Raw genomic sequence first — 19,074 nt, 5'->3', positions numbered from 1 at the left:
TAACATTTGTAAATACTACAAAAACGATCCATAATTTTGTTGGAAGGTATAGCTTGTCTGTTCAGAAAATGTAAGCATTGTGGAAATGTATTTAATGACCCCATATTGTGTGAAAACGACATGAAATGTGTGAATGGTATGGCCACAATAGACAGATGCTGTGCTAATTGTGTTTAGAGTTTTGAAAATGTGACAACTGCTTGGACAAATGCTTGTTAGCGACTGAAAAAAACTGTAAACCATTAATCTTGGTTGCGTGATACAGCGCAGCACTGTTATAATGGCGCCATCTGCTGGTGACATTTCATATTGAACAAGCCTGATTCATTGGTTTAGTTACTATGTTCAACAATTTTGACCCTATGTATCAGCTCATTACCAGCTCCATTAATTATTTTATATGAATATTTTTATGAATGTGACACTTGCCAAAACAAATAAACACTGTTATATAAATAATTCCCAAGCACTTTGAGTTTGCAGATATAGCGATCTTTACTTTGGATAAAAATGTTAAAAAGTAAGTATTATTATTATTTTTATTATTTGTCAATCAAGATTGGCATGAGGAAAACAAACAATAACTATGCATTACAATATGCATTCAGCAGACTGTGTTGTATGGTATTGTTCAGTATCGCATAAAGTTTTTGTGTTGATTTATAGCATTTTACATATGTTCTTTTGACACATTATTCTAGTTTCTTATTGAAAATTATAATTCCACTTGTATGATGAAATATTCCACTATATTGCTTTCATATTTGCATCTGAAGTTTATGAAATATATAAACATATATAAAACATATAAAAAAATATAGGAATATACAAAAAGTAAACATGCATCCAACACATTTTTTTCCAAAATCATATTAATAATAAAACAGACATTTTAACTTGCCCCTACACTGTCAATTACAGATTTATAAGGTGCACTTCAATACCTGAGAACGTTTATTACAAAACATATTAACAGTAGCATAACTCTGTATAAATTCAGTCAATAATTGCTCTAAACATAAATAAATCTTTAAAAAAAAAGTGCTTTACACGTGCATCTTCCTCTTTATCTGAAACCTGATGTGGTGGACTAATCCAAGTTGATTGTATGATACATCTGTCTTTATGAAATGTTCAAGGTCAGTTGCCTTGATAGTTTTCTAGTTCATGCCTCAGAATCTTAAATGTTGGACGGTCCTCTGGCTCTGCTTTCCAGCAAGATCGCATGATGCTATAAATGACCTGCGGACAGTGAAGCGGCGAAGGCATTCTGTAGTTGTCTCGTGTGACCAGATCATACACATCACAATTACGGACACCTATAAAACACGGCACAAGGCTTCAATAGACAGATTCAAATGATAACGACTAAGATACATTTGTGAACCATAAATATTTTGTACAGTATCAAATACTTTAGTAATTCAATATTTATTAATTGATCAATAGTATAAATGATAAGAACTCGATCTCAAATCTTGAAACTGACCTGGATATGGTGCAGCTCCATATGTGACAATCTCATAAAGGAGAATCCCAAATGACCAGACATCAGATTTGCTTGAGTAACGACCATAACCTATAGCCTCCGGCGCAGTCCATTTATATGGGATTTTCTTGTCATCAGATATATAAATAGGTTCCTAGATATGAATGAAGACTATTTTATTTCATTACTGGATGACTTTGCACTACCTAAGGCTATAAAACGGACAGAGCTTCAGAAGCAGGAGTTAAAAGACAACTTCCTCTCTGGTTATGAAGAGCACATTTAAATGATGTAAAATGTATTATTGTTCTGAATCATAATATATAGTAAACAAAAATATGATTTCATATCACAGGATCAGGTGAATACTGTTACCACTGTTATCTACTGGTGCTGTAGATACTACTTTACTTTGTTTGCATACTGCATCGGCAAATAATGTGCATTACATGTGGAACTTGCTGCATGTATTTTCATGCAGCATGTGTTGCACAATAAAAGCATTTCATTTTAGCTCACCTTAATGATTCGAGCTAGGCCAAAATCAGCAATTTTGCAGACATATCTCTCTCCAACTAGAACATTTCTTGCTGCAAGGTCTCTATGAATACTGTTATGTGCCTCTAAATATGCCATCCCATCTGCCACTTGAGCTGCCATGTCGATCAGAGACTCCATTTCCAGTGCCATACCCTCTGGATCTGATGGAGGAGGCAGAGCAAATCAAGAAGTGAGAGAGCATAATTACACTCACAAGAAAAACATATGCATTTGAAGAATATTAAGATGTGAAGAGACTTCAGTCATACGTATCTAAGGGACAGTGACTGACTTTTTAGGAAATTCAGCAGGTCTCCCTTCTCTATTAGTTCGGTGATGATGTAAAACGGGACAGAGGAGGTACAGACGGCGAAGAGAGAAATCAGGTGTCTGTGACGGAAGCGCTTCATGATCTGCACCTCCATCTGAAAGTCCTTCTGCACAAGAGCATCTGCGTTATATAAAGATAGAGAAAAACATTAGATGGATGCATTTATAAAAAAAAAAAGTATTGTTCTATTACTATTTCTAAAAATATACTTCGTTTTATTAGAGTAAGCTCTCACAGTTGCACAGCAAAATTTCTTGTTTTAAACATATCTATAAATGGAGTGAGAAGGATGTCGTTATATAGTATGTAATATCTGAGTTCATTTGTGCTATTTAAATTTGAGATTCTTATGGACAAGCAAGACAAACTTGTATATTGCAGTGTATCTGTTGTGTTTATTCCACATTATTGCAAGTCAGGGTCTGAATTGCGATTGAAATGCCGTTTTTCTGCTTGAGGTATTGGTTTGTAGATTAACCAGTGTAATGTTTAGGATCACTGCCATTCAGCATGACCTACATCGTGTCCAGCCTCGGCACATTAATACACTGTAATGTGTGCAATGTGTGTGAAATGGTGGTTGTAAAAACTGTAGGGTATTCATGTCCCGGGGGCAGGTTTTTGCATGAAATCTGAATATGAATTTTGTCATACTGCCCATCCATGTCATGCTTGTCCAGTTCCTTCCCCGAGGGAAATTCCTGAGCACTCCAGATCCGGAGGTTCAGTCTGGAGTATTGTGCACTTTTTGAACTGGTTTTAATCGAATGACAACTCTTGAGAAAAGGTAGTGTCTGTTCTGTTTCTGACATAGATTTATGAAATGCATAGTCTTCATGAATGTTTATTAACTCTCATGTAGATTGCAGAGACTCTGGTTCTGATCCACTGCATTAACCTGTGTTGTCAATGGGACTGTACATCTACAGTCTTTTGCTTAGATCAGAAGGTTACATCGAAAAAAATTTGTGACTTTGAAAATCATGCAGTGTGTAAATTTATGCTGCTAGATCCTATATGATTTTGCTGTGCAACTTTTGCATTCGAGTGTTCCTGTGGCTCAAGTGGGAGAGCACTGCATTGCATTAGCAGCGCAAGGCTGTGGGTTCGATTCCCAGGGAACACGTTAGTTAAAAAATGTTAGCCTGAATGCACCCTTCAAGTCGCTTTGGATTAAAGGGTCTGGTAAATGCATAAATTAGTGTTCGGCTCTGCTCTGTGGAGACTCTAGCTGTGAGCTCACCATTGTTCTTGAGGATTTTGATGGCCACTTTAGTGTGATTTTTCCACCTGCCGCTGTAAACATCAGCAAAGTGGCCCCCGCCGAGCATCTTCTCAAGAGTAAATTGTTCTTTAGGCAGCTCCCACTCATCGACTAAGGGGGGTGGAAGAACCCGCGGCATTTTCTACAGAAACATGAGTCAGTTGAGTCAGGGAGGAAGTCTACAAACACATTTAGTTTTATGAGAACTGTCCTCACATATTCACTGGGTTAGATGCTTTTCAATCAGACACTGTCAGCATATATATTTATTGGAGGATAATGAAAAAAATGAGCTTCTTGATGTCGATGAAGTTGACATTCTCATAACAGTAAAGGAACTATTTAAAGCACTTCCTCATTTGACCAAACTGAAAGAGAAGAGGACCATAAGAGAGATATACTTATAAAAACAAGCAGAGTAGAGGAGAATCTTACCCGAACGCAGGGTTTTCTAAGTAAATCCGAAGTGGAGAGTGGGTGAGTTTGATAATATTCCACCAACTCTAATACACTGGCAAACTGAGGAGCTGGATTCACATGGAAGTGACCACTAGTGTGGTAAATCTTGAAGTGCTTTGCTTTGGCCTGTGATTTCACTAAGAGACAAGATTCAGAACTTCAGTCTAAAATTGTACCTTTTAGAGATACCAATGTGTGCTGTAACAAACACCCTAATGGCTGTCGAAAAAACACACACACACAAACACACACACAAACACACACACAAACACACCTGAGAGTACGAAGCTCATGCTGTCAGTCTCACTGATTCGCACAAGAAAGGATCCATTAACATTTTCTGCTGACATGAGGAGACTCAATGCCTCAACCCGGCTCAACTTTCCAAAAAACCACCTAAAAGAACAGAAACACCAGGGTCATATGATTTCCTTTGGGGTAACAGCATGGGTAGTTAATAATGAAGCATTAATTGGTGATCATCCACTATTTAATTTACATTTATTCGATCTGCTGAAAGCTTCAAAATATTGTAAAAACACCATAAAATAAAAAAAAGGAACCACTTTTTTTAAGCTTTACAGTATGGTGTTGTTCAATTTGTGAATGGATTGTTCCTTTGAATCATATTTGTTAAAAAGAAATATTGACCAGATCGATTCACAGAATGATTTGTTGATGGACCAATCTGTTTCTTCCTGTCAGCTCTGTTTCAGTTCACATCAAGGATGATTAGTATTACCATAACCCTAAATCATTCAAAATCTGTGAGAATGGGGAAGTCCACATCACCGCTACAATGATAGCGTCGCTAGACCTTTTTTACTAGGGCCTTATTCAAATGCTGTTGATAAATCCTTATGTGTCAAAGGGATTGATGTATATCAACCTCTAAATGATTTTCTCTGATAATATTTCAGCAATCAAGTCGTGTGATTTCTGTAAGCAGTTTATAATCGGAGCTAGCAATGCAAGAACCCTGACTGAATCTCTATTATGATCTAATTGTTTAAACAGGCAAAAATGTGGAACTTGTTAGCTAAACAAAATAAGCACTGGATGAGGTGGAAATTAGTCCAAAACAAAACTTGCAAATGTCTTCTATAGGTCGTCAATGACAGAGCAGCTCTTTATTGTGCATGCAGTTTGTAAATGTCAGGTAGAGATGATTTATGTCCAAAACAGCATTAAAAGAGTATTAAAGTATGGGCACACTTTTTAATGGGGGAGTGTGGAAAGGCTAAAAACGCCTCTAGTAAACAAACAGTTCCATAGGATGAAAAAAATACTATGGAAATCAATGGTTACCAGCAACTGTTTGATTGACGACATTCTTCAAAACATCTTCAATGTACAGAAAAACTTTGTATTCAGAACTTCATACAGGTTTGTAAAAACATGAGGGTGAGTAATTGATGCTAACCTGTTTATTTTTAGGTAAGCTCTCTATGTGGCAAAGTGACTGTTGCCAATTCATTTGTCCTTTCTGTCAGAAGTAGTGTTTATTTCAGAACTGTTTCCTTTTAGGGGTTTGTCGTGTCACATAGACAGCATCACTGATTATAATGAGCTTTATTACACTGCTCTCTGGAATACTTGATTCTGATTGGTCCCAAGGGTGTTGTTCCCCAAAAACAACTCTCATCATCAACATAGCCTAATAACACACTGCTAATCCAGGTATTTGAGGCTGGTCCTTTTATTCACTTAGGTCTGTGAATTGGCTTTAATAGGTTCAAAACTTTTTTACCAATTCACTGGACAGGTACATTATAAGACAACAACAAAAATATTGGTATTTTCGTTATCCTGAGCTTCAGAAGATTTGCTTTAGCATGCATAAACCAGTGTTTTTATGTTTTTAGTGGGCCTACTATTGCGTCCTTTTTTAACCTTGACGTCTTTGGACCGCATTTAGGAATGGTACTGTTCCACAACGAGAGAGAAAGAGAGCGAGATAAAGATAGAGAGAAGTGAACTATACCTTTAAAGGGGTCATAGGATGCCCATTTTCCACAAGTTGATATGTTTCTTTAGGGTCTTAATGAAAAGTCTGTAACATAGTTTGGTTAAAATTTCTCAGTGGTAGTGTAAAAAAAACACCTTTTTTACTCTCTTTTCAGATCATGCCATTTTGTAGCATTTTTCTTTAAATGTTAATGAGCTCTGCTGACTCCGCCTCTCTCTTCCTAACTGCTCTCTGAGGGACTGTTTACTTTAGCTATATTCATCGTGAAACTAGCTAATTAGCACATTATTAGGAAAGGCAATTTGCAAAGATTAATAAAAAATATGAACGTGAAGCTGGATCATAAATGATTCGCGCAAACATAAGCCCCTTTCACACTGCCATTCCGGCAAATACAGGGGTAAAGTGTTCCTGTAATTGTTCCCTGGTCGCTCGATTTGGCACTTTCACACTGCCAGTGATGACCCGGTATATGTGCGTGCTTTCACACACAACCCTTGAAGATCCCGTAACGACATGTGACATAAGCGCGTGACGTGTAATGTACGAGTCGACAAGGCTTGGCACGTTATACTTTAACTGAAGCAAGCAAACGATCTCAGTGTCAGCGCGGAAAGTGAGGAACTAACTGATCTCTGCTTCATTACAGTTTGCACATATGTTTTCGTCGCGAATGTTGATCTTCCTTCAAAACAGACGGTAAAAGAGTTGCGCAATAACGCGCGTCATCACTTCGATACGGAATTAGATCTGGCTTTTGTTCACACAGCGCTCGTTCCGGATCGATTACCACAATGTTACTATGTCCCCAACCCGGGTTCGATTCGGTAATCAATTCCGGGACGTGGTTGCTTTCACACAGAAGGCGACCAGGCAATGTTACGGGAATATTGCGGGTCCGACGTGCAGTGTGAAAGGGGCTATAGAAACATTTAGGTAGATCAGGGACTCAATCTCTTCAAAAACAAACTTAATCCTCTGCGTCTTCAGTGGCTCAGATGTCAGGAGTAAATTACGACTGCTATGTTCATTATTACATCCAACAACAAAACACCTCAAGACATTCTTGTCTACATCTGTTCTGGCGGTGAAACAATGGCTGGCTGATGATAGTCAGGGTTGCCAGTTTTTCGCAACAAAACCAGCACAATTGCTTTTCCAAACTAGCCCAATCGCGTTCGAGGGGGGTACGGTAAAAAAAAAAATCACATTCTATGGGGTAAAATAAACATTTTTTTGTTAGGGATCCCAGTAAAATTTGCATTCCAGGGCCTAAATATCACGTTATTGGGGTCACTACAATCCGCAGAAATGAAAAACAATCCATGGCATTGGTGTTAAAGTAACACAATTTCACAGGGAAAACCACGGACTTGGCAACACTGATGACCGTTCACTCAGGGCGGGTCTAAGGTAAGACTAGACCAGTCTGTGATGAAACACTACTGTCAATCAAACAATCGTGGGAGGAGCCTGTTGTTGAGACGTCACACAGACAGGCATCGGAGGTCAGCTGGATTTGAGAAACAGGTAATGATTTGAGAAAAAACTAACACTGGGTGGATTTTTATAATTTTGGGGTGGTAGTGTACACACACTGCAAACACACATTTCAGCTCAAACAAATTGTTAAAATGCATGTAGCATCATAAGACCCCTTTAAATCTTCTCTGAACGCGACACTTAGTAATGACAAAAGTGAAAAGTAAAGAGGCATAGGGTATGAACAGGATTCAAATCACAGTCTTGGGTAAACTAAATTGTTTTTATATATAAATTATTTAAATTATTTCATATACTACAACATAGTGACGTTGCTGATAATCTAATTTAGAGACTGAAACTTGCAGAATTATTAATAGGTATTGTTTTTTATAGCCCTGCTCTAGACATTAGAAAAGTGATGAGCAAACTAGCAGACCTACGTTACTTTCCACAAATAGCTTGGACACTCACGGTTGAGACTCCACGGACTCCACACGCGCCAGATAATTGAACGGTACAAAACCGGTGGCCACGCGTCCATGTGAGGCGATTTTCTTCGCACTCCACCAGTCACCGGAACTGCTGACAACCTCTAACATATCACCAGCTTTGAACGACAACTCCTGGAAGTCGCGAGCCTCAAAGTCCCACAGAGCCGTATAAAGTGCGGTGGCTGTCTTCCGGGCTGGCGGCGGCTCGCTCGCCGGTTGTCCGTAACGGTCAGATTCGGTATTACCGAGCCCGTCGCTGGTAGAGTCGCGGTCAGTTTTCATCCTGGTTTCTCTGTCGGTCGGTGATGGTCCGTATATTCTGTCCCATAATGTCTTAAGACATGGGCAAATTGTCCCCAAACACTCCCCCATGAGATACAACGGTCCCAGAGAGACACCTGCTAGCGGATTCCCATACGAGTCTGTTGTTTTAGGGAACTGACATTAAAATGAAACCTTCCGCATTTGAACCACGCCTGTGGACGACAATGACACAAGTTGAGTAGGCTAAACAAACATACTTTATTATTTGAGGTTAATTGCTTTACAGACTAGCAGCATGCTTCCGGTCAAACTTCAAGTCAGGTTACATTATGATCAATCTGCAAATAAATGATAAATAAACTGCAGAAACATATATATACTGAAAAAATATTTTATTTACAAGAGTTATCTTAAGAATTCATCTTGTATAATTCATTGGAAGACAATTGACTTCTGACATGGATGTGATTTCTACGAAACCGATCATGAGGACACCTACCCAGGTAGTTTTGTCATATGGCTCCTGTGTTAATTTCAATATCGTGTACCTAGTACAGTTATTTGTGCAGCCTGCCTTCACACAGGCTAAAGACACTCAACAGATCCAACTTAAAAATCGCCGTAGATTTCACCGTCAAGACACCTGTCCGTACTGGCAGGTCAGTCTTTTGTAAACATAAACTCTGACCTGAAAACATCAGATCAAATAATCTCCTGTTCCTATTACTACAGAATCTGAATTAGCCAGATCAACTCAACTGCAGTCTAAAATACGGATATTATGACAGTAAATAACAGTGCTTGGCATCTTGATCCACTCATGATAAAGATTCGCTGACGTGCTACAGATAATCTGGCCTGGTCATTGTAAGAAAAGATGCATGTTTCTCTCCTCCAAACTCAATTAATCTTTTATCCTCTTTAAAATCCGTAAACAAGCATTTATTATTGCACATAACTTAATTAGCATAAGCAGTCAAAAAGAGTCCATTGTATGTGCACTTTGTCCATGCAAGTCTTTTCTTCATTCTCCTTTCTGTCCACACAGAATCTTCTGTTTCAGTCCACCTCTTCTACACCTCAATGGTTTTGAAGTAGATTCTGGAGTAGATATTTTCCAGCTGACTGTGAAGGGCATGGAACGAGGGCCGTTTTGAAGCCTCCGCCTGCCAGCATTCCAACATAATGCGGTAGATGTTTGGAGGGCAGCGATTTGGACACGGTAACCTGTACCCCGATGACAGGATCTCCAACACCTCCTTATTATTCTTCCCTGTGGGACACAGAGGGTGGCACATACATATGATATATATACTCTACTGCTCAAAGGTTTGCAATCTTTTTTTAATAAATGGATGATTTTGTTTAGCAAGGATGCTTTAAATCAGGGTTATTCAAATCTTGTCCTGGAGGGCCAATGCGTTGCAGAGTTTAGCTCCAACCCTGATCAAACACACATGAGCATGCTAATCAGTGTCTTCAGGCTCATTAGAAAATCACAGGTAGGTTAGTTTGATCAGGGTTGAAGCTAAACTCTAATGCATTGGCCCTCCAGGACAAAATTTGAATAACCCTGCTTTAAATTGATCAAAAGTAAAGGTAAATATATTTTTAATACTACAATTTTTTTATTTATATCAAATGTTGTTCTTTCTGCAAAAATATTAAGCATAAATGTATTTCAACACTCATATTAATAAAAATGTTTCTTGCACTGCAAATCAGCATATTAGAATGATTTCTGAAGGAGCATGTGGCACTGAAGACTGGGGTAATGATGCTAAAAATACAGCTGTGACATCACAGGAATAAATTGAATTTAAAAATACATAAAAATATTGCAATAGTATTTCACAGTATTACTATTTTGTACTGTATTTTTGATCAATCGCAGCCTTAAGGAGAATAACAGTCTTCTTTCAAAAAATAAAAATGGTAGTGTATATGAGAAAGAGACTCATACCATCATATGGCATCTTTCCACGTGACATTATCTCATACAGCAGCACTCCAAAGGACCAGACGTCAGATTTGACTGAGAACCGCTGGTAGAGAGCAGCTTCTGGAGCCGTCCACCGCACAGGAATCTTAGTGTTTCTACTAGCGGTATACACACTATCCTACACACAAACAAAAAAATTACACACTAAGATTCAGTTTATCTGCAGATTTTCATTGTCATCTTTGACATCCAGCCAATATTACCTTAATGATGCGAGCCAAACCGAAATCAGCCACTTTACACACCAGGTCTTCCCCAACCAGGATGTTTCGAGCTGCAAGGTCTCTGTGGACAATGTGTCGATCTTCCAGATACGCCATTCCTTCTGCTATCTGACCAGCCATGTAGATCAGATGAGCAGAGGTCAACACCTGACCCTCGGGTGCTGCAGGAAGAGATGAGAAAAAAGAGATGGAAAGAGTCGCTCATTGCGGAGTCCCACAAGGCTCAATTCTTGCACCGCTCTTGTTTAGCCTGTATATGCTCCACTAAGTCAAATAATGAGAAAGAACCAAATTGCCTATCACAGCTATGCTTATGATGCACAGATTTACGTAGCCTTATCACCAAATGACTACAGCCTCATTGACTCCCTCTGCCAATGTATTGATGAAATTAAGAGTTGGATGTGCCAGAACTTTCTTAATTTAAACAAGAAAAAAACTGAAGTTATTACATTTGGAAACAAAGATGAAGTTTTCAAGGTGAATGCATACCTTGACTTTAGTTGGGATCTAACAATTAAAAATCAAGTCAGGAATCTTGGTGTGATTCTGGAGACAGACCTTAGTTTCAGTAGTCATGTCAAAGCAGTTACTAAATCAGCATACTATCATTTAAAAAACATTGCAAGAATTAGATGTTTTGTTTCCAGTCAAGACTTGTAGAAACTTGTTCATGTCTTCATCACCAGCAGGGTGGACTATTGTAATGGGCTCCTCACCGGCCTTCCCAAAAAGACCATTAGACAGCTGCAGCTCATCCAAAACACTGCTTCCAGGATTCTGACTAGAACCAGAAAATCTGAGCATATCACACCAGTCCTCAGGTCCTTACACTGGCTTCCAGTTAGGAGTGATTTTAAAGTACTTTTACTGGTCTATAAATCACTCAATGACCTAGGACCAAAATATATTGCAGATTTGTTTACTGAATATTAACCCAACAGAGCACTCCGATTACTAGGATCAAGTCAGTTAGAAATACCAAGGGTTCACACAAAACAAGGGGAGTCCCCCTATAGTTACTATGCTGACCGTAGTTGGAATCAATTTTTAAATAATTTCAAAAGTTTTAAAATTGTTTTATTTTTGTTATTATTTTTCTTCATGATTATTTTACTTTCTTTTATGTAAACCACTTTGAATTACCATTGTGTACGAAATGTGCTATATAAATAAACTTGCCTTAAAAAGTTTAATGATTTAGAGTAATTTTTGTGTCAGTAATCAAAAGAAGTATTAATGGCACTGATTGTGTGAGTCTTTGTACATATGTTCATATGTTCTTCCATCTGGAGCTCAAAATCTTTAGATTATCTCGAATCATACTGAAGGACAAAATGATCTGCGCTGAGGATTTCATGCGGCTTTGGTCGTCAAAGCTGAAGGGGAAGGTAACCATTTTCAATTCAACTTTTCAGTGAAACCGTTATGCTCAAAATATAATTTCAGTATAAGAAGTGACATATTAATTCACAGAGATGAAAATGAAACACTTTTATGTGTGGGAAACAACAGGCCATATTTAGGTACAGAATTTGCTTCACAGACTGAAGGAAATGAAATGATGACATTTGAATTTTAACCATAACACTGGTGTCACATAAAGCAATAAATGTTTGTCAGTGCGGACGTGATTGTGGGGTAAGAAAACTAAATGTAATGTCTCGTGCAATACTGTATAATACTAAGCTATTCAAACATGCAGGTGAAGTATATAAGCAAGAAGTGAACAAAGAATTAGAGTGCATTGACACTTACAAGCAAGATACAGTTTGAGACTTCCTTTACTCATGAGCTCAGTGACAATGTAGACCGGCTCCCCTCGTGTGCACAGGGCCAACAGCTCAATCAGTTTAGGATGGTGCAGGTTTTTCAGTGCATGGACCTCCTTCACAAACTCATCCAATTTAGTGTCCTCTGCAGGGCAGGGTAAGAGAACAACACATCAAGAATCACCTTTATTCATTTATATTTTTATGAAAAAATAATAATAATTTGTTCATTTAACAGTGGTCCTTTTCTCAAGATATAATGCAGATCCAACTGACTTTGAATCAAAACCCCAAGATTTTTACTAAAATAATTTGTGGGTAAGAACAAAATGATACATTTCAAAGAGCAAACAACATTAAAATCTTTGTGAGTGCTGTTTCATTCCTTCAGTGCTGAATTACATAAACAGACTTTTTGTATGGGAAAATTTCAATTAAAGCTTTTTAGGGTTTCACATCCTATTATATATATATCCTTAGTATATTATAATGTTAATTCATTTTAAAAATGGAAATAATTTTTCCTTTATCAGAATATCAGAAAAAGTTGAATGTGAATTCAGTTATGTCCTTATGTTGCAGTTTTGTGCAGGTACTATGCACTAATTTCTTATGACATTACGGGCAGTTTATTAAGAAACATTCTTATTGATTATTAGTGTTCATCTAGAAAATAATCCCCAAAATCTTAGGCACTCATGTGGTTAAAATGATAAATTAACCTTAGGTACTTAAAATTAACTAACCAATATATCTGTAGTATATTTTAATATAGTAATATTTTATGATTCTGTTATCGAAATGCTTAAAAAATTTATAATTTTCCAACTTCTTAAAATATCAATTCTTTAGGATTTCTGTATGTCCTAAATTGGACTTTCAGTCTTTTGTCATATCCCTCTATAAAAGCCAGTTCCTTTTAGCAGTAAAAACCACCAGGAAGTGACATCATTTTTGGTGCTAAATACAACAGCATGCACAACCATCATTATTAGAGACTTGATTGAATGAATCCGGTGATGTTTTCTGTTATTAGTTGGGTTGTTGTTTCATCTTGTATGGTGCCTCACCTTGTTTGAGCATCTTGATGGCCACTTTCTGTGTCTTTGTGATCCAGACAGCTTCCCAGACTTCCCCAAAATGGCCCTCCCCCAGCTTCTTGAGCAGCTGAAACTCCTCCCTCGGCCGCTCCCATGGCTCCATGTCAAATAGCTCCCTCTTCATGTGGACACACACGAAACAAAGCTCTCAAAAAAGCTCTTCCAAGAATCTCTTCTATATATGACAAGTTGCTCTAAACACAGTGTGCAGTATTGATCATAAAACCAGAGGCTAGAGAGTGGTGGTTATATTTTGTTAACAGCATAAACATGAGGCAGGAGAGAAGACAAGAGAGAAGGAATGGAGGCTATTTGCATTTTTAGGAAATTTCACTGGGAAAACAAATCATCAGAGGATTATGGTGTGTTTAGAAGGGAAAAAATAAGCTTTGTGATGAAAAATCTACCTATACTATTTTTTCCTGATTTGATTAGGAATTGCCCACTGTTATTTGATAGAAATATATAATAAATACAATAAACAATGCAATATATTGATCCATGAACATGTCCTTCTTGATAAATTCAGCATGAAATGGTTCAAAGACCTTAACATGTTTTTCACAGAAATAACTGTAAAACAGAATGAAGTGTTCATATCAAGTGCTCTTAGTCACAAAATAAAAATCTGAAAGATGGTAAAGCTGTCCAAGTGAAAACACGAAATGCATAAAGTAAAATGTGTAACAAGTTTGTTGTGCTATTGATTTAGGAAGCAAGCTTGTGTTTTCATATTCAGCCTCGGATTCATTACTGAAAACCAGGAGAGAAGAGCAGATGATAACCATGAGGCCAAAACCAGACGGAGCGCAAGAAAATGCTTTTCTGTGCAGAGCTGTTGATTAAGATGAAGGTGATTAGAAACCACTGCAGGCCGACTGGTGCCATCACCCAGGGCCACTTCTCCAAAAACAGACTGTTTCCCTACAACACTAATTGGATCTCTAATGCAGAACTGATACCCATAAAAAGGATGCCTATTTATGAGCCTTAGTCTCATGAAAACACTCATGAGCCTTAGTCTCATGATTTCGCTCTCTGGTGTGTATTAAATATTAAGAGTGTCATACTTGCTGTTCACATGGCTGGTCTAAGGGGCATCCCAGACTTCTGGAGTTCTGCTGGTAGTATCTGATGAGCTCATCCAGAGTACCAAAAGAGATCTTGTCAGATACAAAGTAAGCACCAATCGCTGAGCGATGAATACGGAAATGGAAGACACTATTTTCACTTCTGGCTGTGAAGGAGAGAATAAAATTTTCCAACATTAGCACTTTTTAACCATGATTTTTTTGTTGAGATGACATATTTGGTCCCAGTAGTGCCAGTGAATGTATATATAAAGAGAATAAAATAAAATAATAATAAAGTTAATACAAAAAAAAATTCTGACTGAATCAGTAGATATGGACTTTTCATAAATGTAATTCAAATAATAATAATCATTACATATAATAGTATTTTATATTTGAGACCTTTAAATATAAGAAATAAAACATCTTTAGTGGAAGACTTGAAAAGAATGTTAATCATAATCAATTTGGACAAGGTTAACACAAATTATTGAATGGCTTTGTGGTTTCTGAGACCTTAAAATAATGCCCGCTACTACTCTTGGGTGGAGACAGAAAAACGCTTAGTCAGCTGCACGTGGAAGAGCAATATGGTGTTACAAGCTGTGGGGTGGAAAGAGAGAGAGATAGAGAGAGAGATGCGGGTCTGAAAGGGTAAAGGATAACATGATAGTGGATATCTTAGGCAGAAAATGATAAGATTGATGAAGGGGAGGCTACGTTGTCACGCAGATGAGAAAGAAAGAAGATGAGAAAGGGAAGTACTGGAGGTCTCCAGGCATTCAAATGAAAGAGTGTGAGAGAGAGAGGGAGGGAGAAGAAACAAGGGAACGAACCGGAGATAGTATATTCATCGCTGTGGCTCTCACTGATCCTCACCAGGAAGGAGCCGGTTTTGTTCTGTGAACTCAGAAGCAGCTTCTCAGCCTTTTGTCTGTTTATGTTCCCATAGTACCATCTGTAAAACAGATGCAGAGAGCACAGCTGAATGAATGAACACTTCATAACCTGTCAAGACCATGCATGTCCAGGTCATATTTCACCAGAAAAATCCAAAGAAAATAACTATTTTTTTTTCCATTCTTCATTACTGTAATGTGTAAAAATAGTCATTTTCAAAGAATATTTATTTATTATATTAAGTGTTTAGCCTTTAATTAATGCTGATAATACATCAACATATATAATATAAATAAAACCAGGAGAAATGTGCATAATATCAGAAAATGAATCTTTATGATATTATTCTGAAATATGAATATTTCCATGTTGATAGATAAAAACAAACACAGCACATTTACTGTCTACTGCACATACATTTCTATACTAAAGTTTGAACTATCGGCTAAAATATTAATAATATAATCAGTAATGCATGTTTAAAACTGTAATTTGTCTTTTTTTTTTACATTACAGTAATTGGATGGCATCACGAAGTATTGAGGACTGAACGATATGTATTTCATTGTAATTATTGGCTGACACATTATTATTGTTAGTCTTATGTCAGTATTTATATGAGTAGTGTAGTGTAAAATGCCTGAAATTGTTGTATGAAAATCTACACCTGCCATTTCTTTTTACCAGTAATATTTTATATTGACAAATAGACTGAGATACTCCACATGAAATAAGGTACAATTAAATAAGCTCCTCCAAATTCTATAAATGGTTAATCAATATGTTATGAGTTATGTAGAAACCCTAATTAGCCATATACAGCAAGAATATTAGACCAATTAGTCTAATATCCTGGGATTTTATAGCCTGCCGTTCACTTATTTTAGTGTTTTTTTTTTGCTGATATTTATTACAGGGAGAGAAAGAAACACCTCATATTTTGCCCGCATTAACCACGTCCAGCTTCTGACAGTAAACACTGTGGCGTCATGCAAAGTGTTGCCATGTTAAATATGGGTGCGGCAGGTGCACCTGCTTGTTTAGCACAATCCCATGGTGCCTCAGTTTCAGTGAAACTCTGGCAGATGACAGGTGCACCAGAGGCCGAACACACATTACTCTGACATAACAACCCGTTACCTGTCAACACTATTTAGGAGGTCTTTATAGCCAGGACAATTGACTGACCCCGTTACAGCAACCAAACAGAAAGAAAGGGAAACAGCCCATTGTTCAGATGGACAATGATAAACCCCATTGTGAATTAAACGAGACAGTGCAGGTATACATGAACATTCCTTGGTTGAGCTCATGAACAACCAAAACTATGCTCACTGCTTCTGTGATTTCAAAACAGTAAGGTCAGATGTGGACCTTTTCACCGTATTGTTACAGTGTGAATTATACAAAGGTTTTAAGGATCTATTTATTTAAAAAAAGATATAATAATGTCTGTAAAATCATTCAATCTAAATTTAAAGGTAATTTTCAAAATACAGTCTGCCAGGGTTTGTCATGCGCTACCTTTGGGTCCAATAGTCAACTGAGTTTAATAAACGAGTTTTGGAAATATATTAAAGATAACTAAATGCATAATAAAGTCCTTTATTATGGATGTAGCAGACTGAAATCTTTGTCAAAACATATGTGTATTAGACAGTAATCTTTTGTTCAAAATCAATTAGGTTCAAGTGTTAATTAGGGATTCTGACTCCCCCAAACCACCATATTTACACCCTATAACTGATATATCTTAAACCTGAAATACTTTTATGGTTACCTATATAAACAAATGAAATCAAGTGTTGATGAAAATCTAAAATGCAATGTTTGTGCTCTGAAGAGGTATAAAATATTAGTCCAGCAAGAAAACAATAAAAGTCAATGGAAAGTTTAACTATTACAGAAAAACAAATGAGCAAGTATCTAGCCTTACATTACGGTCTTTATTCATATTATATATATATATATATATATATATATATATATATATATATATATATATATATATATATATATATATATATATATATATATATATATATGCATGTATGTATTTGTGTGTGTGTGTGTGTGTGCGTGAGAGAGACCCTGGATCACAAAACCATGCATATAATTCAAAATTATTAACTTATATTTATACCAAAAATAAGATATTAAGTAAAAGGCATGTTCCATGAGGATATTTTGTACCGTAAATATATCAAAACATGATTTTTAATTAGTTATATGCATTGCTAAGAACTTAATTTGGACAACTTTAAAAGCGATTTTCTTTTTGCACCCTCAGATTCCAAATATTCTAATAGTTGTATCTCAGCCAAATATACATCAATGAAAAGCTTATTTATTCAGCTTTCAGATGATGTATAAATCTCAATTTAAAAAAAAAAAATCGGCCCTTATGATTTATGGTCCAAGGTCACATATAATGATTAATCTCGGTAATTAAAAATGGACAGGCTATCAGAAACTAAATAGATCTATTGACTGTCAGGACTCACCTGTAGTTAGCGAATTCATCCTGTACTAGGGCCACATAATTAGCAGGGACCAGTCCGGACTCCAGAGACCCCGTCAGCTTCTTGGCAAGTACATAATCTCCCCTCTTTTCTATGACAGACAGTTTGTCCCCTTCTTTCACCGTCAGCTCTTCCTCACTGCGGGCTTCGAAGTCGAAGAGCGCCGCGTACAGCTGCGCAGGTTTCTTCTTCGGAGCCGGGACACGGATATCACCCGAAACCGTGCGGATCTCGGCCGGTCGAGGCATGCTCGGATAGTAAAACTCGGGCCATATGCAGTCCCACAGCGTCTTCAGACAGGGCATACAGCTGCGACAACACTTCTCCATCCCAGCCCTCGCTTTCTGCGGAATCCAGGGTAGCCAGAATATTTGGAAGCTGTCCACCAAGCGAAACGGTTGAAATTGAAAATAAAAGAGGCGTGTGGGTCCCTCACCGATGGTGACCGACCGTCCGTAGCGATTCTGTACCGGGATCCCCTTTGTTGAGTCAACGCGCTGGCCGCGATCATAGCGGAGGATCAGGTGAAACCGGTTCCGTCTCGGGATGGATCACAAAGGTACGCGGGAAAGACATGTTGGATAGTTCATTGAGACATTTAGACGAGGAGATGATGTTGCTGTTGAAGTACCACAGATGAAGAACATCCTCTTTTCATGTAAACCTCGGCTCTACTCGTCCACGACGCCCCTCTTCTCTTATAATGAGGGTGCAGTGCGCCGCAGCACTCGGTGCCTCTATCCGCTCCGGAGCAAAACGCTTCGCAGTGCGTGCAGCTGGCCGCGAGCGAGCCGTGTCTCCCGTGGAGCGATCATCTGTTCACTAGGCAAGCGCACACTTGGAGCTGGAAAGCGTTTGTGTTCATTTTTAGATTCGCCCTTTAATCATTAAACATTCTTACATCTCCGCAAATATTTGCGTTTATGAAAATTTGTGCACGCTCATTTGCGTGCATGTCGTGCGAATATAAGCAGTTGAAAGCAATACTATTCTGGCCTATTAGTTTTTAACGCACACACACACATAATCACGTTATTATTATTATTATTATTATTATTATTATTACTATACACGAAGGGGACTTCCACTTAGCCTTATTTATTTATTTATTTTTAATTGTTGTGCTAATTATAGTAACTAAACCAGTGGTGCACAGCAATATTGTGGACCCGCCCATGAGCGGTGACGT

At 37.6% G+C, this 19,074-nt stretch overlaps 2 protein-coding genes across 2 annotated transcripts; both read right to left on the bottom strand.

Annotated features, from left to right (window-relative positions):
* Positions 1 to 789: 789 nt before the first annotated feature.
* On the bottom strand, positions 790 to 8,572 carry LOC113041163 (protein-tyrosine kinase 6-like). Its single transcript, XM_026199540.1, has 8 exons — positions 8,009 to 8,572; positions 4,358 to 4,479; positions 4,060 to 4,220; positions 3,604 to 3,766; positions 2,322 to 2,480; positions 2,009 to 2,190; positions 1,490 to 1,643; positions 790 to 1,319 (listed from the first exon to the last, which is right to left on the bottom strand). Exons 1-8 carry the CDS (start codon positions 8,398 to 8,400, stop codon positions 1,141 to 1,143), a joined length of 1,512 nt encoding a protein of 503 aa, XP_026055325.1. The 5' UTR covers positions 8,401 to 8,572; the 3' UTR covers positions 790 to 1,140.
* A 95-nt stretch (positions 8,573 to 8,667) lies between these two features.
* On the bottom strand, positions 8,668 to 18,830 carry LOC113041165 (tyrosine-protein kinase SRK3-like). Its single transcript, XM_026199541.1, has 8 exons — positions 17,868 to 18,830; positions 15,300 to 15,421; positions 14,461 to 14,627; positions 13,361 to 13,508; positions 12,277 to 12,435; positions 10,498 to 10,679; positions 10,256 to 10,412; positions 8,668 to 9,565 (listed from the first exon to the last, which is right to left on the bottom strand). The coding sequence occupies exons 1-8, from the start codon at positions 18,212 to 18,214 to the stop codon at positions 9,366 to 9,368; spliced, it is 1,482 nt and encodes a 493-aa protein (XP_026055326.1). The 5' UTR covers positions 18,215 to 18,830; the 3' UTR covers positions 8,668 to 9,365.
* Positions 18,831 to 19,074: the final 244 nt, after the last annotated feature.

The sequence above is a fragment of the Carassius auratus genome, chromosome 23 (genome assembly GCF_003368295.1).
Source record: "Carassius auratus strain Wakin chromosome 23, ASM336829v1, whole genome shotgun sequence".
In the NCBI taxonomy this organism is placed as follows: Eukaryota; Metazoa; Chordata; class Actinopteri; order Cypriniformes; family Cyprinidae; genus Carassius; species Carassius auratus.
Note: the sequence above shows the minus strand (reverse complement) of the source record. Positions and strands in the feature narration are given on the sequence as shown.